Raw genomic sequence first — 24864 nt, forward strand, 5'->3', positions numbered from 1 at the left:
GAAACGGGTCCAAATGGCTCTTTGAGTGTTTAGTCAACATCTATTAGTACAGGTAGCACACAGGTTTTTCTTTAATTATTAAATTATATTGTTGGAATCAAGACTGTTCAGAGTGAAACAGAAGCACGATTTAATGTGTGAAAGGATTGATGTAAATGTGCTCAGGAAATTTTTATTGCAACATTTTATGCCAGATATGGCTATTCATAGAGAGCCAAGGTGGCGCAGTGGTTAAGTGCAGCACTGCAGGCTACTGCTAGATCAGCAGGTCAGCGGTTCAAATCTCACCGGCTCAGGGTTGACTCAGCCTTCCATCCTTCCGAGGTGGGTAAAATGAGGACCCAGATTGTTGGGGGCAATATGCTGACTCTCTGTAAACCGCTTAGAGAGGCCTGAAAGGCCTATGAAGCGGTATATAAGTCTACTGCTATTGCTATATTATGTTTGTCCACCTACCTCATTTTTGCACTTCCCAGAATCCTTATGATGTTTCCATTAAAAAGCACTAGTAAAAAATACTGAATTCCAAATTTTCTTGGAGCTGTGTTTCTTGTGTATTAAATTAGAGGGAAAAGCAAGAAGTGAAGGCCTTACAAAGTTTCTCAACCTTGGCAACTGGAAGTTGTGTGGACTTCAACTCCCAGAATTCCAAACACTCAGCAGGGCCAGTTGGAGAATTCTGGGAGTTGAAGTCCAGACATATTCAAGCTGTCAAGGTTGAGAAACACTGTTAGAACATCAGAACAGAAGCATTGTTTTGCTGGATAGAATTCCTGGTCCATCCAATCCAACAGTCTGTTCTCGCTGTGGCCTTCGAATTGCACAAAGAAGCTCAGTAGTTTTCCACAGTCCTACCTTTCAAAGCAGTCCCACTGCCATCAAAAGCCACTGATCCCCACTCAGGAATTCATCCAACCCCTTTTTGAAGCAGCCAAGTTGATAGCCAGTATCACATCATATTCTTTCTTATTATGGAACAAAATTAATTGATGAAGTTTGGGTGGGTGCCCCCCCCCCAAAAAAAAAATCCTGAGCAAATAACAAGGCACAGCTACTCCATTCCTTATCTTGAGCCTCCTAGTTACCATTATTGGGCATTACAATTCACACTTTGCTTAAATGACAGCCCTGCTTTAAATATGTATTTACTGTTCTCTACCTTTGAAAATGGATGGGGAGAGATTGCTTCTTTTAAAAGAAAATTGCTGCTGGCACAAGCACTCTTAGAAAAGTTATTTCATGAAATGAAGGTTTACTGAATGCAGAGCATGGTGCTACATATTTGAGATTTATTTATTGTTTGCAGTATAGAAGGTAGATGGGTTTTCCTGAGACATATATTGTTTCTCAGTCATGTTCCCTTCCCTCCTTACCTATGAGTGGTGGGATTCAAAAAAAATTGCTACCAGTTCTGTGGGTGTGGCTTGGTGGGCATGGCAGGGGAAGGATAATGTAAAATCTGCATTCCCTTCCAATCAGGTGGGACTTGGGAGGCAAAGAATAGATGTGGGTGGGGCCAGTCAGAGGTTCTCCGAACTACTCAAAATTTCCACTACCAGTTCTCCAGAACTGGTCAGAACTTACTGAATACCACCTTTGCAGTGGTGGGTTCCGGATCCCGTTGCAACCAGTAAGGTGCAATGGTGCCTGGCGTCCCCCACATGCACACATGCAGCATGCGCACACACAGGCACATGCGCCCTTACCTCCATGTTGCCTCAGTGATGCTCCAGTTGCTTGGTGGAGTGTCATACAGGCGCCATATGCTCCGTGCACATGCGCAGAAGCGCTGAAGAGATCAAATACAGGTAAGAAGCTCGGGCAGGTGGGTGGCCCTCCACAGCACCGTACCAAAACGGTACCCATTGGTTCCGGCAGGCACTGGTACACCTGTACCGGGGTGTATCTCCTGCAACCCACCGCTGCACCTTTGTTACCTACCTAGTTTTATACCATCCTACTTCCTTCCCAAAAAAAATCCTTGAACTTGGACACCCAGATAGAACACGATTTCTCTCTGATTTGAGACAACTCTCCTTTAGGGTGACCCAAAGATGTTGGAATGGGAATAATGCCATTCTGCTAGCTGTTATTACCTAATAGTTTCAAATGGTGAGAGATGAAAACAGGCTTTTGACAATCTCCTGGAAAATTGTTTGTTATTCTGTGTTTAAATATACAGAAAGTTAAGCTCATCACCATCCGCATAGCTTCAATACCCGCCCTTTCTCACTTCCTCACTCTTCCTCTCTTTCATTCAATTCAACTAGGGCCTTTTGCAGTCTTACAATAGGAGTCGTTAATCTTCAGTTTTGGGTCTGATGGCAGCTTCTGGGTGTAAATTTGAAACTGGTCTAACAGGATGAAACTCAATGGCTGTTCATGACTCTTCTGCCATTTTTCAATGCAAAACCACTCATCTGAAGCTAGTCTATTCTAGACTGGCTTAATGAATAGTATCTACCACTCTGCCATAATTTGCAGCCCTTGGAAAATGACACAAAATTTAAATCACCAATCTTTTCTCTTAAGGCCAGGCAATCATTTCACTCAGAGTTATTTCTTCCAGTCTCTGAGCAGTGGAAAGGAGATAATGATGGTATCGTTATATTCTCCAAAGGAACAAGGCTGGAAGTTTTGGTTCTCACTTTTGTGAAGCTTTTCTTTCAGATGTTTCATTACCAGACTAGGTAACATATTCAGTGCACTGAACATGAAAGATGTTACCTGATCTAGTAACAAAAAATCTATAAGCAAACAGAATAACAGAGTTGGAAGGGACTTTGGAGGTCTTCTAGTCCAACCCACTGCTCAGGCAGGAAACCCAATACCATTTCAGACAAATGATCATCCAATCTCTTCTTTAAAACTTGTAGTGTTGGAAAATTCACAACTTCTGGAGGCAAGTTGGTCCACTGATTAATTATTGTAGCATCAGGAAATTTCTTAGTTCTAGGTTGCTTTTATCCTTGATCAGGTTTCATCCATTGCTTCTTGCCCTGTCCTGCCCTGATAACACCCAAACTCAGACACCACCAAGACTCCACAGTTCAACTTTGAAAGACATATATACTCTTCTCTTGGTATTTTATGTTTTTATTATTTTTAATAAAATAATTTTGGGATTCAAGGAACGTTGTAAAATATCTATCAGAAGATTGGTATTTTCCTGCTGGGGTGGAGGGATTAAGTTCTACTGTCAACATTTAGTGTTCTATCATAAATGTTAGCATTGCCACCTTCAGGATTCTGACACCAAGCAAAGAAATCCATCTACATTCATTATGTGTACTGCGAGCTATCCATTCCAGCCTTATATAGAGATTGAACTGATTTTATTATCATTCCAGACATTTTTAGAGACAAAACAAAGCTTTCAGTTGTAACCCTCTTCTGTCATAGGGTGTGTCTGCAAGACACACTAAACCCAAACATCTAGTGAACAAATGTCCCTTTAGTCAAAAACTGAGGCTTAATGCTATCATTTCATCCCCAAATCACATTCTGGATTTGCAAATGCTGAAGTTTGTATCCTATAAATGCATTCAGTTACCTTGTTTGGCTTGAATCTACTTACAGTCCAAATGACATACAGTTTACAGTTGTAAGCTTAAACTTTGGTTTAAAAACCTGCACATGATGGGGGAAATAAAATCTCAACACACTTTCATTTGTTTATCAGATTTGGGGATTTAGCGTCTCTTGATCACTCGAAAACCTGCTTTGGAAGCCTTCCCATCTCCAGTTTTCTTGAGGAACATACACTGTTGTTCAAAAAAGGCAACCAATATATTGCTTGGAATTAGGGCTACCAGGAAGTCCCAAGTGCGTTGGGTAAAGTGGAAAGTTGAAAAGAAAGGAAGAAGGAAATAGCTAACCATTTCCATAACTCTGCCAAGAAAATTGCACATACGTAATTACAAATTATTTATTTTCTTTACAAAGAAATTGAAAACATGACTATACCATGAATGTACCAGGAACCTGGCAAAATCTCTATTCATTTGCATTTTGTCCTTAAAAGCATATTTTCTCATCAAAAGCATATTTTCTTTCCCATCAAGCCCAACCTAGTGATAAGAAAACATACCTGAAATATTTAGCCCTATGTGTCAAAAATCCAATAAGATTTGGTTCTGTGATTCTTTGCAGTATTTTCTCCAGTTATTATTTAAATTATTCCTAACAAGAATGCTATATAAAGAGGAGGTGAGGGAAAGTCTCTTCCAATAGATTTAAGAAGCATAGATTTTAAGAAGTATACTTGGCCAAGCCTTCTTTCCAATTGATACACACCACATATTTTCCAATATTTCTAATACTCCCAGAGAGATGTCAATACGTGGTTAACTAAAAGCCACTATGGATCTATTTCATTTTTTTCTTCTTCTTAATGCATTATTTGGGGAAGAAATGTGGGAAGATAACCAAAAGCATTTCCCTGTCTGCATTTTCAAGTGATATGATCTACCTACCATTCTACAACTTCAAGATCCTACAATTTCATTCAATGGGTAGATCAAGTCTAAGGCTAAGTCTGAGGTAGATACTGTGGCAAAATGAGATTCCTCAGATGAGGAGCTCTAGTCTTCTAAAGGAACAAGGTTACATTTAGCTGTTTTACTACATCACTTCCCTCACCATTTCAAATTCAGAAAAAGGAACTGTTGGGTTAGAGTAGTGCCAGCCAAATACTATCCAGAAGCCTTGATGAAAATTCAAAATGACTTGAATAGGGTGGCTCTTCCATATTTCCTTTTCTTGTTATCAGTGGAAAGAGCTAAAAAAATAATAGATAAAAAGTAGCCCTTTGGTAAGTGGGATGGTATGTATATATGTATGTGTATGTGTGTGTGTATGAAGTGACATGAATAACCCCTTTGAGAAACAAACCTGAGAGCTCTTGTTCTCCTTCAGAGAGTTAGATGAACAGAACAAAATGAAGAAATATGATTCTCTCACCAGTAAAATATCTCTCCACATCTCTAATGCCCTAAAAATCCATAATATTCTATGATAAAAAATAAACTTCACATTTCACAATCCATTCATTTGGGAGAAATGGACTTCTAATGCCACGTCAAGGATAGAAGCTGGTGGTGTTTCCATAAACTTCCATAAATGTCTTCTTTAGTATAAGATGCTGCCGTTCCAAGGAGACTTTGGTTAAGATTTATTTTTCCGTAAAAAATCAACTTGGTAAATAAAAGCACAGAATGTCTTATTCCCAATCGGTCTCAGAAAATGATGATAAAGCAGGAGATCAGAAGCTGGAGAACAAAATTGAAATTTTTGAGGACTTGGCTTGAGGCATGTTGAGGTGAAGGAACTTGGTAATAAGTGACATTTACAAGACCAAATTGCACCCCAGGAAAGTGATTCTGAATCCAGTCTTGATAAAAACTAACACTGGTGTAAACTCCTGGGCGGTTGGGAAGGCCACACATATCACCCCAGCTCACAATGCCTGCAACAAACCAAGCACCATTCTCTTGGCAGACTAATGGACCTCCGGAGTCACCCTGGTTGAGAAAAGTAAGCAGTAAGAGTCTATGTTATCCCTCTGTCCATAACAGATTATTTGTTTTCTATTATGCATAGCCTGGACCAGCATAAAAAAACACTGTAATGCTACAATTTTACCAACAAAATCCACCATCTTTCTAGTGGACTTTCTGCCAGGAGAAACTCACAAAGAGAATATTAAGGAACTTTTGCAATATTGCCTACAAGGATTTGAAGATTGCCCTCTCCTCAGCTCTGGAAAACCTACAATGATATACCTATTAGCAATCAAGGGAAAAGACCTAAAATAGGCTGAACTAAAATTCCTATTGAAGAATGCAATCAGAAAAGTCTCGGTCTACTCTTAAATACACGTGCTAAAATGCCAGCTGTGATACTTCCTGCAGTAGTCATGTGTGGTTCACTAACAAATGTGCGCTCGACAAAAGCGCGCCGATGAAACCACGATGAGAAAACTGTGAGTTCAAAATCACGCTGATGAATGAGTGCAGAAGCGCACCAACAACAGCGCGCTGACAAAAGCGCGCTCTAAACCTAACCCTAACCCTAACCCTAACCCTAACCCTAACCCTAACCCTAACCCTAACCCTAACCCTAACCCTAACCCTTACCCTTACCCTAACCCTAACCCTTACCTTAACCCTAATCACTCTTCTGTCAGCGCTCTTTTGTCGGCACGCCTTTGTGGGCGCGCTGTCGATGTTGCGGTTTTATCGCCACAGTTTTGTCGGCGCGCTGTTGTTGGGCACGCATTGGTCGGGTCACGGTCATGTGTCTCATAACATCACAGAGCCACACAGCCCTTCCAAGAAGTGCAGGAAAGAAGCAGCAATCTCTGTTGAGAATGCTATAGTGCTATGAAAATAGAAAGAAAAACCTTCAATCACCCTCAAGGGTAGGTGCATCCCTCTCTGCTCAAAAAGGATTTTATATCATGACAAATAGGACAACTTGGCTAGGCACTTTAGTTCACTCTTAGAATCTTTCCATCCTTGAGCGATCTTTGAAAATGCTGTTTCATACTATGTCCATTAACATCCTCTCTTACCAAACAAGCATCCTTTTTTCCCTCTGCATAGCCAGCACAGAACATGTCATCCTTGATCTCTCTGTTGGTGGGACTGATATTCGTACCAATATGAAAGAGCGCATCACAGGTCATGGTGTCTATCAATGGCAACTGGACCTGCTGCAATGTTTTAGGACCTCCCAGATTGGCTTGAAGAAAAAAATACATCATTATTGTTAAGATTATTACTATCCTTTTCCTCTGCTCAGTCACGTTCAATGTTCAGAGACAGCCTGGACAAGTCCCTACAGTTCGCCCAAAATGATTTGCTGTGACTGGCGCAAGATCACCCAGCTGGCTTAGTGCCTAAGGCAGAACTAGAATGCACAGTGTCCCCTTTTCTTAATTGATTGCTCCAATGGTTATTATTACAATTAAATATACCCTGCTTTCAGTATAACCAGCTTCACAAAGAGGTTTACATACAAATAAAAATGAAATAAATATCCATGCCATTTGGAAGGTTGGTGGCAATGACTCTTTGTGGGCATAGCCTATAATATAGCTGGGCAAGTTTCTTAATGAAAGGCATGTTTTCCATAGGATAAAAATAGCAATAACACTCAGACTTGTATACACTCCACAGTGCTTTATGGGCCCCTCTAAGTGGTTTACAGAGTCAGCATATTGCCCTCAACAATCTGGATCCTCATTTTATCAACCTCTGAAGGATCCAACTCTGAGTTAACTTTGGACTGGTGAGAATTGAACTGCTGGCAGTCAGCAGAATTAGCTTGCAATACTGCATTCTAGCCACTGCACCACCACAGCTCTGATAGAACAGAAGTAATCAAAAATAAGTATGAGAAATTAAGTAGTTCACAGTAAGTGATATACTGCCAAGAAAGAATGTTATTTTCATTTCAAAAAATTAAAACTTTTTTTTTACTCTCCCCAAACCAGGTCCTGACCACCACTTCACCAAATTGCCACCTTTCTGAGCAAAAGCATCTACATGAGCCACCACCTTCAGCAAAATGACAAAAGCCAAGTTGCTCATCATGATGAAAGTTCTACCTCTTTTATTTACGTAGATGACATCATGACACATTCTACACGTTGATGCAATGTTACTTTTGTCATTTGCCCTTCTGCAACCATTGTTTTAAATTCCTGCCACAATTTCACCTTTTTCATATGGAAGGAGCACAGGATCCCACTTTGTCTTTGAATATCAAGGGCACCATCCAGGCACAAAGCCACAAAAACAAAACAAAACACTCAATTTAATGTAATATAGCTGCATTCTGGCTAGGGGATTCTGAGAATTGAAATCTACAACCCTGCCAAGGTTAGAGAATGCTGGATTAGACTAAGAAATGTCTATTGCTGCTTTGAAATGGACATGAATATGTCCATCTATTTTTTATTTTAGTTCATTGTTTAATATAGTGGGGAAAAAGAAGATACCTTTATCAAAACAAGCAGAAATGACAAAACACAATTAAGAGCAAAAATATACAATATATCATAACGTAGCTTAAAAATTACATTTTTAAATGTAATATCTTAATGTTGAAATATTGGTTAGTTTTTCCATTACGTCAATAAAGAACTAGTTCACAAGCAGGATAATAACCACATATCACCAATCCAAGAATGTAAATCCAGGGTAATACAGTCTGTTACCCCAGGCTTTTTTAATCCATAGCTCTCCATACAGTGATAAATTTTAAATATGTGAGTCATAGTACATAATACTTTTTCAAAATCTATTAATAAAATTATGAATGTTAAGCTAATATAGAATCATTCCAAATTCCTTGCAAATAACTAATATCTCTCTTAACAGTGCAGTACTCTTTAACTGTCAACAAAAAATGTTAAATTTAGTTTTTTCGCTGTCATTTGAGACATCTTGCTGGGCACATCTACCCGACCCACCAATGAGGCAGGGAATGTTGTGGGCCCTATCTCCGAGGGAGGTACACTTGGTGGGACCCAGATGAAGGGCCTTCTCTGTGGTGGCTCCCTCTCTCTAGAACATATATTAGAACGGCCCTTACTCTAATACTCTTCTAGAAGATGCTGAAGATCTGGTTCTGCCATCAGGCATGGGGAATCCAGAGCAGGATAGAGCCCATTAAATGGCTCGTGTGATCTGCTGTCGCCAGGGCGGGGGGTGAGTGGGAGATGGGGGTTGTTTTTGTTATATTGTACTATATTAATTTATTTGATTCTTTTTCTTAGTTTTTATTGTTTTAAATGTGGTTTTATATTTTGTAAGCTGCTTTGAGTCACCATGGGTGAATAGGGGGCAATATAAATTAAATTAAATTAAATTAAATTAAATTAAATTAAATTAAATAAATAAATAAATATTAAATATTCATTAAGTTCCTTAACCACTGATTGCAAAATGGGATGTCCCAATTCTTTCTTCCAAATTTCTTGCAAATAATATCCCCCTTAACAGTACAGTTTCTTTAGCAGCCCACAAAAAAAATAAATTTAATACTACCCCAAATACATTTCAGTGGCAATACAAATTCAAGCATTTTAGATGCAACTAATGTATTTAGTCCAAAATGTGAAATGAAAAGATCTGTTGACTATGTTGCCGTTCTGAAGTTTTAATTCCTCTTGCAACAACAGAGTGGTTCAAAAACAGGATTGGGAATTAAATTATCTAAAATATCAATATTTTAATTAGCCCATTAAGTATTGACTGAGAACTAACTTCAATTTAAGAAGCCTTCACATTAAATATGATCAATGCCAATATCTATGTATGTGTATTTGCCAAATTCCAGTGATGCCATGTTTGTGTGGTAATGGGATTATTGTTTTTTTTTTTAAAGCATACCTACATAAACTTTGTGTTGATTTCACATTCTATTAAATTCTTCTAAACCAAAAAACCTTTCTTCTTAATCACATGTTGCTTATGGTCTTATTTAACTAGCAACATTTCTGAATTGTTCTTTGAAATGCTGAGTGGTCTTGGTACAAAGGAAACACAAAAATGTTAAACTTTAGAAAGGCTCTTAGTTGTTTCCTAAATACCATGCACATTTGTTCACATTTCCTTTCTTGGTTCATCTCATTGGAGTTAGACTCTCTGTGCTAAAGAAGAGCCTCTCTCTCTCTTCTTCAGGTCTTCATCCCACAATTTTCCTCACCTCCATATACAGGTGAACCCCACCCTGTCACCCAGCAAAGGGTGCCGTTTGGGAACTGGATTTTGGCATGTGGGAGACAGGCTGGAAGGATGCCTTGGGTGAAACGGACAGGTTGCTCTAGCTGAGCCACAGCTATGTCCCCACTGGTTCCATCTCCGGCATAGTCCTTGTGCACAGCCACTTGAGACAGTTTCCGCCACACAGCATTTGGGTCTGGCTTCAAGAGCTGGTAGTTTCCCAAGTTGGCTTGGTAATCAGAGAGTATGGCTTTCCTGTTGGGAACCACAATTAAGAATTAGACCCTTCAGGAAAATTCTGCAGCACTTGTCCCCAAGTATCCATTTCAGTTATCCGGTCCAAGATTTGAGGGGTGGAGGGTTTCCACTTGAGAAATACAACCATTCCACCCATTTCCCATCCCTCCTGGTTATCCAGGGTTTCCCAGTCACTGTTCCAATAAAAGAGAATGTATGTAGCTCAGGGCTGAATTGTGGAATTCTTCATGCTCTGAGCTTAGTTGTTTGCTTGTTTTGCTGTACCTCACACTTTCCTAATCCAGCTCGCTTTTAGATATGTTGGCCTACAATTTTCACATCTCCCAGGAATTGGGTCCAACACTTCTGGGGGACCTCAGATTAGAGCAGGATGGCATACATAATAAACAGACCTCACAGAACCAACAGCTTTTTTAAAACACAGTTTTAACACAGAAGCATATGCTGCTTTTAGAATAGAATAGAATAGAATAGAATAGAATAGAATAGAATAGAATAGAATAGAATAGAATAGAATAGAATAGAATAGAATAGAATAGAATAGAATAGAATAGAATAACAGAGTTGGAAGGGATCTTGGAAGTCTTCTAGTCCAACCGCCTGCCTAGGCAGGAAACCCTATACCATTTCAGACAAATGGTTATCCAACATCTTTTTTAAATACTTCCAGTGTTGGAGCATTCACAACTTCTGAAGGGAAGTTGTTCCACCAATTAATTGTTCTAACTGTCAGGAAATTCCTCCTCAGTTCTAAGTTGCTTCTCTCCTTGATCAGTTTCCACTCACTGCTTCTTGTTCTACCCTCAGATGCTTTGGAGATTAGTTTGACTCCCTCTTCTTTGTGGCATCCCCTGAGATATTGGAACATGCTATAATGTCACCCCTAGTCCTTCTTTCATTAAACTAGACATACCCAGTTCCTGCAATCTTCATATTTTTATATGCCTCCAGTAAATGGCTGCTTAGGCAGCTAGAGCTGAAGTCTGTGCAATTCCACAACTGGTCCTTCTCACACTTACTCACTTAGGGAAGCAATGGGCTGCTGTCAGTATCCATTGAGAGCTGATGAGGGTCGCTCCACAGACATGTCTCCCTTGGTATTGGAGGCTGGCTTGCCATGGCCAAGCATTTCGAGAGGCATCTTCTCCCCCCACAATACGGTTCTGATTCATCACCTGTCCACACACTGGCAAAACACAAATGTGTGTAAGAGGGAGAGAAAACATAAAGTTGTGGAAAATGGAAGATGGCCTCACAATTATTGGGTTTTCTTTATTGTAAATTATTAGAATAAGTAATAAAGGTCGAGAACACCAAACAATAAAGGAAGAAAGGACAGGTTTTCTTGAGCTAGGGGTAGGTACCACTTATTTAGAATTTGAGGGGATTTGATTACTATTATTGTTGTTATTGTTGTTGTTATTATTGTTGTTATTATTGTTAGTTATTATTGTTGTTATTGTTATTGTTGTTATTGTTATTATTGTTATTATTGTTATCATTATTATCGATATTATCGTTATTATCGTTATTGTTGTTATTATTGTTATTATTGTTATTATTGTTATTGTTGTTATTGTTGTTATTATTGTTATTATTGTTATTATTGTTATTATTGTTATTATTGTTATTATTGTTATTATTATGTTAATCTTTGGTGAGAGTCGCAGCCTTTAGGGCTGGTTGGTAGCTTAACAGCTCGAGTCCTAACCAAGGACCTAGGAACTGTTAAGGTATCGTCAGAGGATATAAGCTGTTCCAAGTAGGGGCTTTTTTTGTAGGATCAGAATATTAAAATCTGATCAATTTAAAATTTCCAAGTAGCAAGGTAGCCCTTGAGCAATACCTACTCCAAGGGCCCCAATTATAATTGGGACAACACACGATTTCTTTTTCCACAACCGCTCAACTTCAATTTGCAAGTCCCAGTACTTTGTGATTTTTATTATTATTATTATACAATTGTATCACACGGCCAGTTGTTTCACCAGATTTGGCATTGGTTACTAGTCGGGCCCCACCCAGGGGCCTAGGACATCGTAACGTATTTTCGTAATATGCCTGCAGATCCAAGCAGTGCGGCTTTTTGCATTTGACTGATGGTGATTTTGTCAATTTTTAACTGTTTTAAATGTAATTCCAGTGCTTTTGGAATAGCACCCAGTGTGCCAATTACCACTGGAATTACCACTGCTGGTTTGTGCCATAGTCGTTGAATTTCGATTTTTAAGTCCTGGTATTTTGCGATTTTTTCATGTTCCTTCTCAGCGACCCTGTTATCACCTGGTATTGCGATGTCTATGATTGTGACCTTGTTTTTCTCAACCAGTGTGCTGTCTGGTGTATTATGTGCCAGTATTTTGTGCATTATTATTATTATTATTATTGTTGTTGTTGTTGTTGTTGTTGTTGTTGTTATTGTTATTGTTATTATTATTACACCACAGGAAGTCCTCAACTTACAACCATAATTGAGACCAGAATTATGATTTTAAGTCATTGAGGTTATAAATCAATACATCATAACACTGGTTTTGATTTTTAAACATTTTTGTGAGTTATTAGCTGAACACTATGGCCATTAAATGAACACCTTGATTATTAAGTGAATACCATGGTTGTTAAGTGAATCTATTTTACAAAGTGGATGGGTCCATAAATTCATTTATGACATGACAAAATATACAAGTAAAGTAACTAACTTTCAATGCTGTGACTCTGAGACACCCTCCCCCACAAGTTGCTTATAACCTTAACTATTTTGTTCCCAAGAATAGGCTGCCAGGCTGAGGAGATTCCTATTATAGGAACAGAACAGAACAGAATAAGGTAGTTAGCTTAAACTCTGCACATGTAGGTCTTGTTGTTCCCACCTGACAATTCCTGACAACAAAGAAGTGTTTAATTTTTTTAACACCCTAATCCCCCTATGATGTAATTACATTACTAGCCTCTCCCTCTCTCAGCTTTAGAAGCTGCAAAATATTAAAGAGTATCACATCACCACACGGCTGGAATAAAACACCATCTATCCATTCTTGAAACAAAAGGTGCAGTTTTAATGAAGTAGATGTGGTAGATACTTGTTCTTTTGTCTGGCAGAAAAGAACACAAGATTTTGCTAACACAAAACTACAGTTGTACTTGCCAAAAACCAGAAGAATGTGCAGAAGGGAAGCAAGCGGATGTTAAACCTGAGAGAGCCAATTCAGGAAAGGTTTTATGTTAAATTGTTTTCAATGAAGTCATTCCTACAATGCCTTCCTTATCAAGCCGCTGAATCTTCCCTGCCTTTGATCATGTTCAGTTGTAGGAAACTCATTTAAAATTGAGGAAGTCCCTCCACTTGTTACCTGTTTAAGTGCCACTTACCTGTTTGAGTACCATTTTGGTCATCTCCTAGAAAGAAATGAGGAAGCAAAAGAAACTGGCATGTAATTCTCTGATTAAGTAAATTTGAGATTAAAATGAACAAAACCAACCCCAGGTAAACAATCTGTTTTTTAATCTTAAACCAAAGGCTGTGACTTTGATTGTAAAGCTTATGTAACCAGTTACAAATCTGCCAAATGTTTAAATTTGATTATTGGTTTGTTAATCACAGGAGTGTCAATCGGAGAAGTAAAAAAATACAGGATAGTGACTACAGCCACACAACTAAAGCTCCAATCATGCAGTCATTGCTGCCAGCCAAATATTTTAACCCTCCTGTGAGTGCCCTCAGTTAATCAGTTTGTAAGCGAGGTGCCAAATTAAATAGGAGTGGCTAAACACAGAATTCATAAATTTGTGTGGATGTGAGGTACTTCCCAAATTTCTTAAATCTTTATGTTAAAACTGAGCAGCAAGGAACGACTTTTTAAATTTTGAACCTTCTACCAAAATAGGAGCATTTGAGCCCCTTTTAAAATAGCATGCCTACTTTACTATTTGAAAATTGTAAACATAAAAGACAGCAAAAAAAAAAAACACCTTAGCTGTACCTATCTGTTGACTGTGTCACACCATGTCCTGTACTATCACAAATTCCATGTCACTAATACATGTTCCACATCACTAATACACAGGCAGGGGCAAGGCTGTATTTCCACATTCCAGTCCCAATCACATTGTATATAAAATAGGTAATGGGAACAATATGCAAATAAAAGGAAAGGCTCAAAGCTGTTAATCTTTTTAGGGGTATTTGGAGGGTGGGGCTTGAAATAAGGAATAAAATGTCCTATAGGGGCTTAAAGTATGCATATAGTATTCATATTAAAGTCTTCCAGGTTTTGAAAGAAAATATTTGATTTCCATTGATGAGTATAAGAGCAAAAATAATGGATTATTTATAGATGGCCCTACACCTTTTGTAGATGACCCTACATAAAAGGTGCCAGATTTTAACCTTCCTCACCACCATTGGTCAACTCTGAACAAGTTGTACCCAATGTGTACCCAACATGATGTCTGCCAGGACTCATTTAAGTGAGGTCTCGTCTCTACCCCTAAGTATGACTTTGGTACTCCTCAACAAAATATCCATCACATTGTGTCCGAATGTCCATCAAAAGTTTACACCGGCCCAATGTCTGATTTTTTTTCAACATAGGTCACCTGTCCTTGAATGGCTGGATGGACTGAACATTAACATTTGAACCACTATAAATCCATGTATTTGCCATAGACTAAATATAAAATAAAATGGATTAGTTAATCTTTACATCCACCTACCCAAAGCAGGTTGAATGGATTGCCTTGATGATGTCAATGGCTCCATTCCTTGCAGTTCTTTGGGACCAAAATAACTCAAAAGATGCAAAGTTTAACTGCCACTTCTTTTGTATGCCTTCAAGTCAGTATCAGTTACAGAAATTTTCTCACTTCTACCCTTCAGTAGTAGTACTCAACAGTAGTATTAGAAGTAGCAAATAAATATCAGAAAATCTTTTGGACATGCTTCAAGTTTTATCAGTCTGGCATCTAGAAGCTCCTAATCAAACCAACAGTCTTTGCTTCCTTGCGAAATATGTTTATGCTAAGGGAAAGCTTTAGAAAATTAAAAGTAGTGGGTCAAAACACAATCATGCTATGTTGTGTTTTTTTTCAAATTCCAGTAAAAAATAAAGAAAAAGAAGAAACATTTCTCTTTTTTGGCCACTTTTTGTGCCAGGGGAAGCAAAAAGTATATTTTATTTCATTTTTATTTGATTTTTTTTTATTAATATATATTGCTACATGCTGCCTCTTCCTGAATGGGCCTAGGTAATATATATAATAAACATCTCTAATGTTAAAGATATACATACAGAAACAGCAACAAAAGGCTCTAAATTTCCAAAGAGTTCCAAACAAGATTTAAGCTTTAACCCATTTTCTAAACTGTATTTAGGAAAGGGCTTCCATCTAAAGAGACTGGCCTCTAAGGGTCTCCTGCTGCCACTGCTGTCGATGCAACTCTTGTGAGGGGAAAAGAAAATAATAATAAAAGGCTCCTGCCATGGAGCGACCCATCCCGCTCCCCCGTCCAGCAGAGCTTTTTTTCCCCCTCAGCTTAGCTCTTCTTTGCCCACTGAAGTGCTGCCCCCGCTCGGCTGCCCTTGCTGTCGCCATGCCCTCTCTGCATGCCGATGGCCTGAGGGGGAGAGAATGATGCCGGCATGGAGTGGCTGGCGGTGGCTACTGCTCCTGGGCTCGCTGTGGGTAGTAGGCAGTGCTCTGACTTCCCTGCTGCCGCTGCCGCCATGCCGCCTCAGCAGCAGACCTCCCACCTGAAGAACCGAGGCGGGGAAGAAGAGCAAAAGACTTGGAGCCACAGACTCCCCCCTTTCCCCTGCCCCACAGTTCGCCTTCTTGGGTAGGACCAGAGTGTGCGTGGGATTAGTGGAGTTTGTGACCAACTTTAAAGTGAATGGGGCTGTTTGTGACTAAATGGGACAGAGAACATAGAGGAATGCAAGGGAACATGGAGGTAATCTAGTCCAACCCCTTCCCAAGGCAGGAGTCTTTCCTTCTCTTTGAGAGCGGTTAGTGACAGACATGAGGGAAATGATGTGTGTGTGAATGAGAGAGAGAAAGAAAAATGAGAAAGAAAGAAAGTTAGCGAGAGGGAGAGAAGGAGGAGGAAGGAAGCAAGGAAGGAAGGAAGGAAATAAGTGGGGGAGAGAGACTCAAGGAGGAAAGGAGGGAGAGAGAGGGAGAGAACTTATGATCACAATTGAGCCCAAAATTTTGGTTGCTAAGTAAGAGTATTGTTAAGTGAGTTTCACCACATTTTGCAACTTGGCCACACCTACCTGGTCACTTGACTGCCAAGCCACTCCTACCCAGACACGACTGCCAAGCCACTCCCACCCAGTCACATGACTGCCAAGCCACTCCCACTAAACAGGTCACACCTACAGAATAGGTTCTAAAAAAATTTGAAGCCCATCACTGGAGGAAGGTGATCTTGATGGAAATATGTCGGACCGACCATTACCTAGGCAAAGGGGGCTGAAAGATGTTTTTTTAAACCCAATGAAAAAAGATAATATTAGAAAGTAGCTCATGCAAACACCTCTGTGATTCACTGGGATATAAAAAGGAAGAACACTGTAAAATTAGTTGAAAGAGTATGTTATTATAACCAATCGCAATAAAAATATGTCTTGTATTCCTTGGAATAGTGTTCTTGGCATAGTTTTATGCCCAGAAATAGTGAAATAGATCTTTTTTATTTTATTTTTTTATTAACAAACATGTAAAATACACACACACAAAACAGACGTACACCACATTTACACACTACAATACGAACAGGGCCTTCCTGTTCTTTCTAATAGCAATTATCAATCAATACTGCTCACCTTATATTATTTCCCCTTCTATTGTATTTCATTCGGATTTCACCATTCTTAAACCTCTTTTTTTACTCATAACTATTGTTTTTGAGTTTTGTTATATTCCTTCATTGATTCTTGTTTCTTTCCTCCATCCACCTATACCATTTATCCCATATCTGGTAGAATTCTGATTCTTCTTTTTCCTGGATTTCTTCAGTTAGTTTGTCCATTTCTGCACAACCCATAACCTTTCTTATTATTTCATCATCACTTGGAGTTAATTTGTTTTTCCATTTCTGGGCAAAGGTAATCCTTGCCGCCGTAATTATATGTAATATTAAACATTGGATTTCTTTTTTGTATTTCGCAGACATTATTCCTAATTAAAAAAACTTCAGGTTCCCATTCTATTTTAACCCCTGTTATTGCCTCCAGCCAATTTTTGATCTTTCTCCAAAAAAAATTAGCCTTCTCACAGGTCCACCATAAATGGTAATATGTTCCGTGTATTGATTCGCATTTCCAACATTTTGGGGAGGTATCTGTTAAGATTTTAGTTAACCTTGTTGGTGCCAGTTGCCATCTGTAAAACATTTTGTACCTGTTTTCCTTGTATGCAACTGATAATGTCATTTTTAAGTTTGTTCCCCAAAATGTTTCCCATTTGTCTAATTCAATATTATAGCCAAAGTTCTGCACCCATTTTATCATTTCTTCTTCGCAATTTCCTCTTCCATTTTATACTTCAGGAGAAATTTATATATTCTCCCTATCAATTTTCTATCTGCACTTTGAATAATTTTATCCAATTCATGTGGTTCTGTTTCGATGTCATATAATTTAGTATCATTATTGTATTTAGTTTTGATTTGGAGGTAAGTTAGCCAGTCAATATTCATGTTCTGTTCTGCCAATTCTTCAATTGTTCTTAAATTCCCTGTCTATCAATTAAATCTATGTATCTTAGCATTTTGTTCAAATCTATAAAATTTGGATGGGTCATCCTTTCTGTCAGAGAGAGCCAACTTGGGATTTTCACATAGTGGGGGGGTTTTTTTGAGCCATTTTTGCAATAAAGCTCTTCTAATTAAATGATTTTGAAAGTATTTGTGCATTTTATTTTTATCATCCCATAGGAATGTATGCCAGCCTGCTTACAAATCGTGGCCTTCTAAGGTCAAAATTCTTTTATTCTTTAGCTCTATCCAATCCTTCACCCATGTTATTGTTACTGCTGATTCATATAAATCCCAATTTGGTAATGCTAAACCTCCCCTCTCCTTGCTGTCTTGCATTGACTTTAGTTTAATCCCCGCTTTTCATCCCTGCCAAATGAACCTAGTGGTTATTTTGTTTAATTCTTGAAAGAATTTTTTACCCGGATCAATAGGTGCATCTTGCAACAGGAATAAGATTCTTGGTAAAATATTTGTTTTAATTGTTGCTATACGTCCCATGAGTGAGAGCGGAATATTTTTCCAATTTTCTAAATCTTTCTTTATTTGTAACACTAATTTATTATAATTATCATCTTTAATTGTGGAACATTTTGCCAACACCCAGATCCCCAAGTATTAATGAAATAGATTTTATGGGGCCGATTTGTATTTCACAACACCTTTAGATAAAGTGCAAAGTGGAATAGGTAAAATCTTCCTTGACTTAAATCACACATCCATGTCATATTCTTGGCAATGGTATGGAGTAGACTAATTTTCTTCCTCTAGGGTGCCTTTTGCCCTTTTTCCCCTGTTTATCCTACAGCTCTATATTTTGATGGTTTTCCAAATCAAGTTCAAAGAAGATCAGGACATGCTTTGCTTTTTTAAGATTAGCTAACTGCTGTCTCTGTTGGCTTGCAGGTTATAAAAACAATACACAAAGAACCAAACAAACCAATAGCTTGCAATTATCTCTCCAATGATCTCTTTCAACATTTTTAATGGTTTCTCTGAAATCATCCACCATCAGCCCAAAAGCTAAAAGGCTTCATAACAAAGGCTTGGCTATGTCAATAGTTATCTGTAAAATATTTTGGCACTGATTAGATAAATTTGATATCCCCAAAACTTTTAATTATAGCAACAGAAGCATTATACCCCAGATAAAGCAAGTTGTTTTTACAGGCAGTTACAATTTTAAAAAGTCCATGTTTGCTGCAAATGAACACTTAAGCAGTTATTTAGTTTAAGTCGATACTCACTATTTTCAATTTCATTTTTCAGAGCACCTGTACGAAGAAGGAAAACAAAAACATATGTAAAGTTGGAGAACCGGACAGTTAGGCAAAAGAACCAGGAAGAAAAATCTAAACTGTTATGAAAAAGAATGTGCCAATACTATACAAAGTAACTTTTAGGTGACAACAGTTAACACCCATCTGCCTTAGAACTGACGTCAAATAAAGGGGGGGGGAGAGAAATCACTCATTTAGCTTGTTATCATTGACGCTGAATGGTTTTTGCTGAATGTGTATCCTGAAAATTAAGAATAAAACAACAAACCAAAATGAGTTGGCAACTTTAGAAGTTGGAGTATTTGTAATATTTACTACCGCTGGCTAGAAAAATATGTGTCATATATAGTTCAGAGTGGTCTCATACTTTTATGGAGCAATGTTGGCTTTTTTTTCCAGAAGAATTTTTTTTCTAGAACAAAAGGCAGAATTAGTGACAGGAAAGAGATCTGTGGAGGCCAGTGTCACCTGTTCTTTTCCCAGAAAAAAAGGATAGCACTGACTGAGGGTACTTATGACCTGTCTTGATTCCAGGTGTTGCAGCATCCTTGATTTTAGTCCAGATCAGAGGTGATATTCAGTGGGTTCTGACCAATTCTGGAGAACCAGTAGCAGAAATTTTGAGTACTTTGGAAAACTGGCAAATACCACCTCTGACTGTCCCCGTCCCCATCTATTCTCTGCCTCCTGAGTCCCAACTGATTGGGAGGGAATGCGGTTCCTTCCCCTATCACGTCCACCAAGCCACACCCACCAAAGCCATGCCACACCCACTAAGGCATTCCCACAGAACCGGTAGTAAAAAAAATTGAATCCCACCACTGGTCAAGATGATCAATAACCAGCTCATAATTACAATGGCCGCAGCATACCATAATCATGTGATTACTATTTGTAACCTTCCCAGCTTCAGGCAAGCAAGGTCAATGGGGAAACCAGCAGGAAGTCAGAAATGATGGCCATGTGACATCAAGCTTAATGACATTATGGCAGTCACTTAGGGCAGCAGTCAGAAATTCCCAAATTTCCTTCATTAAGCAATATTGTCATGTCATGTTGCATTTTACAACTGTACCTCTTAGTGATGGAAATTCTGGTCCCAAATGCCATTATTAATTAAAAATTACTTGTAGACTCAGAAATGTCCTGAGAGGTAGGAAGTTTCCTGGTCCTAATTGCCGAGTCCTATATTGTCTATTGACAGCTTCACCAAATTTTGTTTCTGTTCCATTTGATCATCAGGAGAGAGAGGGCAGGAGCCCTAATTTTTTCCCTAATGTATGCTGATATTGGAATAGAGAAAGGTGGATGGGCAGAACAGCCATTTTAGTTATTCCTTTTATAATTAACATGTCACAGCGACAACAGTAATCTGAACCAAGTATCTGACAATCACCTTATTCCTGAATACAGATGTAATGCTTTTCTGGTAGGAGCAGTCTGGCACAGTGATTAGAATGCAGTATTGCAAGCTAACTGCATTCCACTGCCAGGAATTCAATCCTGACTGGCTCAAAGTTGACTCAGCCTTCCATCCTTCCAAAACCAGCAAAATGAGGATCCAGATTGTTGGGGGCAACATTCTGACTCTGTAAACCATGAATCGCTTAGAGCAGGCTGTAAAGTCTATAAAATATATCAGGCTAAGTGCTATTGCTATTGCCCCAAAGTAACCTGTCTGACAGCCACAGACATGGAGGTGGGGCATAGGGTGAAGCAGGAAGAGAAATATTAAAAACCGAGCTTTGTCCTCAGCTTGTACAGAAAGGGAACAGCAGCATTGGCAGCAAGTGGTTGTGGTAGACACACCCTGAAGTATAGTAATTGGTGGAGTAAGAAAATAGTGCTGCCCATTCAATAAGACAAAACAGCTTTAACTGGAGAAGTAATGAAAAGCCTGCAATTGCTCATGTTGTTAACCAAACGAGTAACATGCAGTTAAGAATAACAGAATTGGAAGGGACCTTGGAGTCCCTTCTAATCCAACCACCTGCTCAAGCAGGAGATCATATACCATTCCAGTTAGGTGGCTGGCTGTCCAATCTCTTCTTAAAAGCCTCTAGTGATGGAGGACCCACAACTTCTGAAGGCAAATCGTTCCACTGGTTAATTGTTCTCACTGTTAGGAAACTTCTTTGACAGGTCCTAGTTCTTCTTCCTGGTTTAGATCACATGCAGCACAGAACTATCACTTTTAAGAGTCCCTTTTTCATGCAGATCTCACCCTCTCTTGAAAGAGAATTAAACTCATGTATCTAACAAGCGTGAATAATATTGTTCTCAAATGAAGGCAGGTGTGGAGTCCCCCCCCCCAGGAACCAAAGGCAAAATGAAAATGCCCCCAATCAGAGTGTAGGAGGAATACATGAAATAGCAAAAGTGACCAATCGAAGGTGAGCAGAACCCAGCCTTGACTGAACCCTCAACCAAGCTGTCAACCAAGCATACTAAATCACTTCTATGTCAAAATGTTTCAGAAAGGAAAGTGCTACTGAGAGGAAGGGATACGTACCGCAGGCACATAAGGGATGTACTGTACATATTTGTGGTCATATCCTGAATGGAAGGCAAAGAGAAACCTCTAATAGTCCAGCAACAGCTACTTTCTGAAGGACTAGCCCTGCTGTTAGAATGATGGCACCTGAAGCTGCCACGTTAAACTCTTTCCTTTCTCCTGACCTTCCTCAGTTGTCCCACTTGGCTCAAGGACACTGAGACATAAATTCTTTCACCACTAGGCACCTCCTCTGGGAGATTTGTCTTGGGGCACAGAAAGTTCAACTTCTCTTAAACTTTGGTTTGTCCATAAAAGGCTAGAATGAAGGAGAGAGTTTGAACAGCAGCTTATCCATTAACAAGGAATGGTTCATCAATCCTTTGAAGAAGGATTGTGGAATTGTTCGTTGTTTTTCTCTGCAGACGTTCCTCTGCTCTTTATTAATTCTGTTCGCATTTGTAGAGTTCTGAAAAACCTGTCTGTGCTGTTGATGGAATATTTGCCTAGAAAATATACAATTAATCCTTTTAGATTCCCTGTTCTTCCTCCACAACCTTTCCAACTTACATTTCTAGGCTGGAACATTTCCATAGTATCTATAATTTTTTGGAATAACAGGAAAGATTAGCAAAACCTTTCTCCTTCCAAATCAGTAAGTTTCTTTTTCTACAAATAGCTCTTCATCTGGAATTGAATAGCCTTGAGCACTTTTTAAATACACTTAAAACAAAGCATGCATTGAGCTTGCAGCTGCTAAGTCAGCATTTAAGAACCAGACTTGCTAGTATGTGGAATAACTTCATGAAATGGGTACAAGGAAGTATCTTGCTTACTTCAAAAATATGTACCCACTTTTGTACATATGCATTACCATCAAGGTAGGCTTATATACATACAGATATGAACACACACGATTTTGATCTGGACTCATGTCTGGTAAAGTGTGGAATTCAAACTACTTGCTTCTGCTTTTGCTTTTATTTATAGTATGCATTCCTTCCCCATGACCCCCCAAAAATTATTCCGAAACTCCAAAAAGGGATTTTGCTCAATTAAAAAAAACACCTAGCAAACAAGATGCTCTCAAACAAAAACACTCAAATATAGCAACAAATGAAAATTAAAATTAACTGAATTCCTTTCTATAAATTAATCATAACATCAGTCCTATAGATTTCAATGCAATTAGTACCATAATTCTGTACGGAGATGTGTAGAAGTAAATATCATTATTTGTAATGAAAAAAATTTGTTAGCTAAGGTACATTATTAGAGAAAAAGCTAAGGCACAATCATTTTCACTAATATACTACCTTTATATGGGTCACGTGTTTAACTTGACATAATAGCACATTCAGTCATGGGAACTCTCACATCCACAAGTTAATTACTTTGCCTAAAGTTTGTGATATCTCTAATTTATTCTAAGTTTTATGCAACTTCTGTGGCTAATAGATTTTGCAAGAATGGGGAGAGCTCTTGCTTTTTTTCTTGGTAGTTAAAATAGAGACACAAGAGTATATAAAAAATGCAACATATTTTAAAAAAACAATTAATCAGAGAAAATGGTCAGGATCCAATAAACTCTTCATGAAGCTTTTTTTTTTTTTTTGCAAAAGGTGGGTATGCTTCAGTTCAAATGTGAAAGAATTAAAAATACACACCTAATCTGCACTAATCACAGATATTGATTTCTCATTATGGAAGGCCAGGATATTCAATTCTATTACAGCTGAGGACCTCATAAAAGTCATGGGAATATTTGACTTAATTGAGAAATGAAAGGTCAACATGAAACCCTGTTGAAATAGAAGATCACCTCACCTTTCTGGATTAGAGGATTTCAAAGAATTTTACAACCCCCCAAAAAGGCATTTATTACATACACATGCTCATAAACTTAGATATCTTTGCCCGCATTAGCAAAGTAAGTTTTCCAATGAAATGTACTGGGTGAAAGAGGGAAAAAAAGAGCTGGCTGTTCCCATTTTAAAACAATTTGATTCCAGTATGCAAGGCAAGCCAACCACTGAAAGGACAACTGGCAACCATTGTCAGGGTACTTACATAGATAAAAACTATAGATCAAGAGCTTAGGGATTGAAACCTAAGAATGTGGCCATCATCAGTTTCCCTCCTTGATCTTACCTTTTTCAATATGCATGCATAAATATACCTTATTTCAGATTTTTTTTTTAAACCATGCTGCTCTGAAATGTTGATTACAGACCCCAGTGGAACAAGCTTTGCAAACATAGAGACACGTCCGTTGCCTACTTTTGTTTCAATCCCATGCCAAATAAAAATGAAGTCCTTAAAATATTCATGGACTTACCTCTGGAAAAGATGAAAGAAAGGACACAGATATCCCTTCACTATCTTTCATCTGCTAGATCACATTCCTGAGCTGGTTTGTGATCATCCTAACAATATATGTGCAAATGCAAAGTGTTCCTAAAGAAATACTGCCTGGTGTGGAAGAGATGGTCTGATCACTAGCTTCATTGTCCTAAAAATAAAATTCAAGTACAGGAATTGCACCGTTGTAATCCAAGTCCCTTCTCATTAGAAGGCGTATTCTGAGATATCTGCTGTATATCAGTAACTTCCTTGCTTAATTCAGAGAAACAGGATATTATAAACACATACTGGGAGTTTATGCACCATAGAAAAATTATTTATATGAACAATCATTCTTGGCCAATAAAGAATACTCCAATACACAAACACACCAAGGGCCAACTTACTTACCCTGTGTTAGAGAAAGCGTGACAAAGACATAGAAAATAAAGGCAGTTCTCATACTGAAGCAGGGCCCCTGCTTCAATTCCAAGGAACAAGGCAGTTTCCAGCCTGTAACACTCCAGTTTTGCTTCAGTGAAAATCTAGGAGCACGCAAAATAAATTTTTAACAAGCCACTTCCTGGCAGCTTCCTGGAAGAATGTGATCCAACAGGTCTGCTCACCTGAACTGTTCTCTGCCACCCCTCCAATAACCACACCTTACTGGCCTTCTGTCCCTTGCTAGGCTGGTCAGTCTTTGGCGTCACACTCATCTAAGATTGAACAAGAATTGTGTACCATTTCTCAGAACAAGGTGCTGTTTCCAAAGAGGCAAGAAAAAATTAATTAGTGCTAGTCTGGGTGCAGAAATATGATGCCTGCATTATCAACCTTCCCCTATCAGGTGTTCTCAGATGCCAGACAAGAAAAGGCATGGAATGGCGGCATAGAATGTTTGCAGTGTCGTTCATTGTAGAATCAATAGAAAACTTTGTATAGCTACCACAAACAATGAATAAGCTTGTTTTATATTTATCCAGTTCATAATGG

At 38.6% G+C, this 24864-nt stretch overlaps 1 protein-coding gene across 2 annotated transcripts; it reads right to left on the reverse strand.

Annotated features, from left to right (window-relative positions):
• Positions 1–3914: 3914 nt before the first annotated feature.
• Positions 3915–24512, reverse strand: LOC106541272 (serine protease 33). 2 transcript variants are annotated; one of them, XM_014056656.2, is made up of 8 exons: positions 24498–24512; positions 24283–24416; positions 19002–19028; positions 13365–13391; positions 11016–11178; positions 9718–9989; positions 6575–6744; positions 3915–5522 (listed from the first exon to the last, which is right to left on the reverse strand). In XM_014056656.2, the coding sequence occupies exons 2-8, from the start codon at positions 24332–24334 to the stop codon at positions 5238–5240; spliced, it is 996 nt and encodes a 331-aa protein (XP_013912131.2). In that variant the 5' UTR covers positions 24335–24416; positions 24498–24512; the 3' UTR covers positions 3915–5237. The 2 variants fall into 2 exon arrangements, with proteins under 2 accessions (XP_013912131.2, XP_013912133.2); XM_014056658.2 differs by lacking the exon at positions 24498–24512 and adding an exon at positions 6162–6381 and having other exon boundaries at positions 5384–5522; positions 24283–24474.
• Positions 24513–24864: the final 352 nt, after the last annotated feature.

The sequence above is a fragment of the Thamnophis sirtalis genome, unplaced genomic scaffold (assembly GCF_051295495.1).
Source record: "Thamnophis sirtalis isolate CommonGarterSnake01/CBP01778 unplaced genomic scaffold, rThaSir2_p1.2 scaffold_4, whole genome shotgun sequence".
Taxonomy (NCBI): Eukaryota; Metazoa; Chordata; class Lepidosauria; order Squamata; family Natricidae; genus Thamnophis; species Thamnophis sirtalis.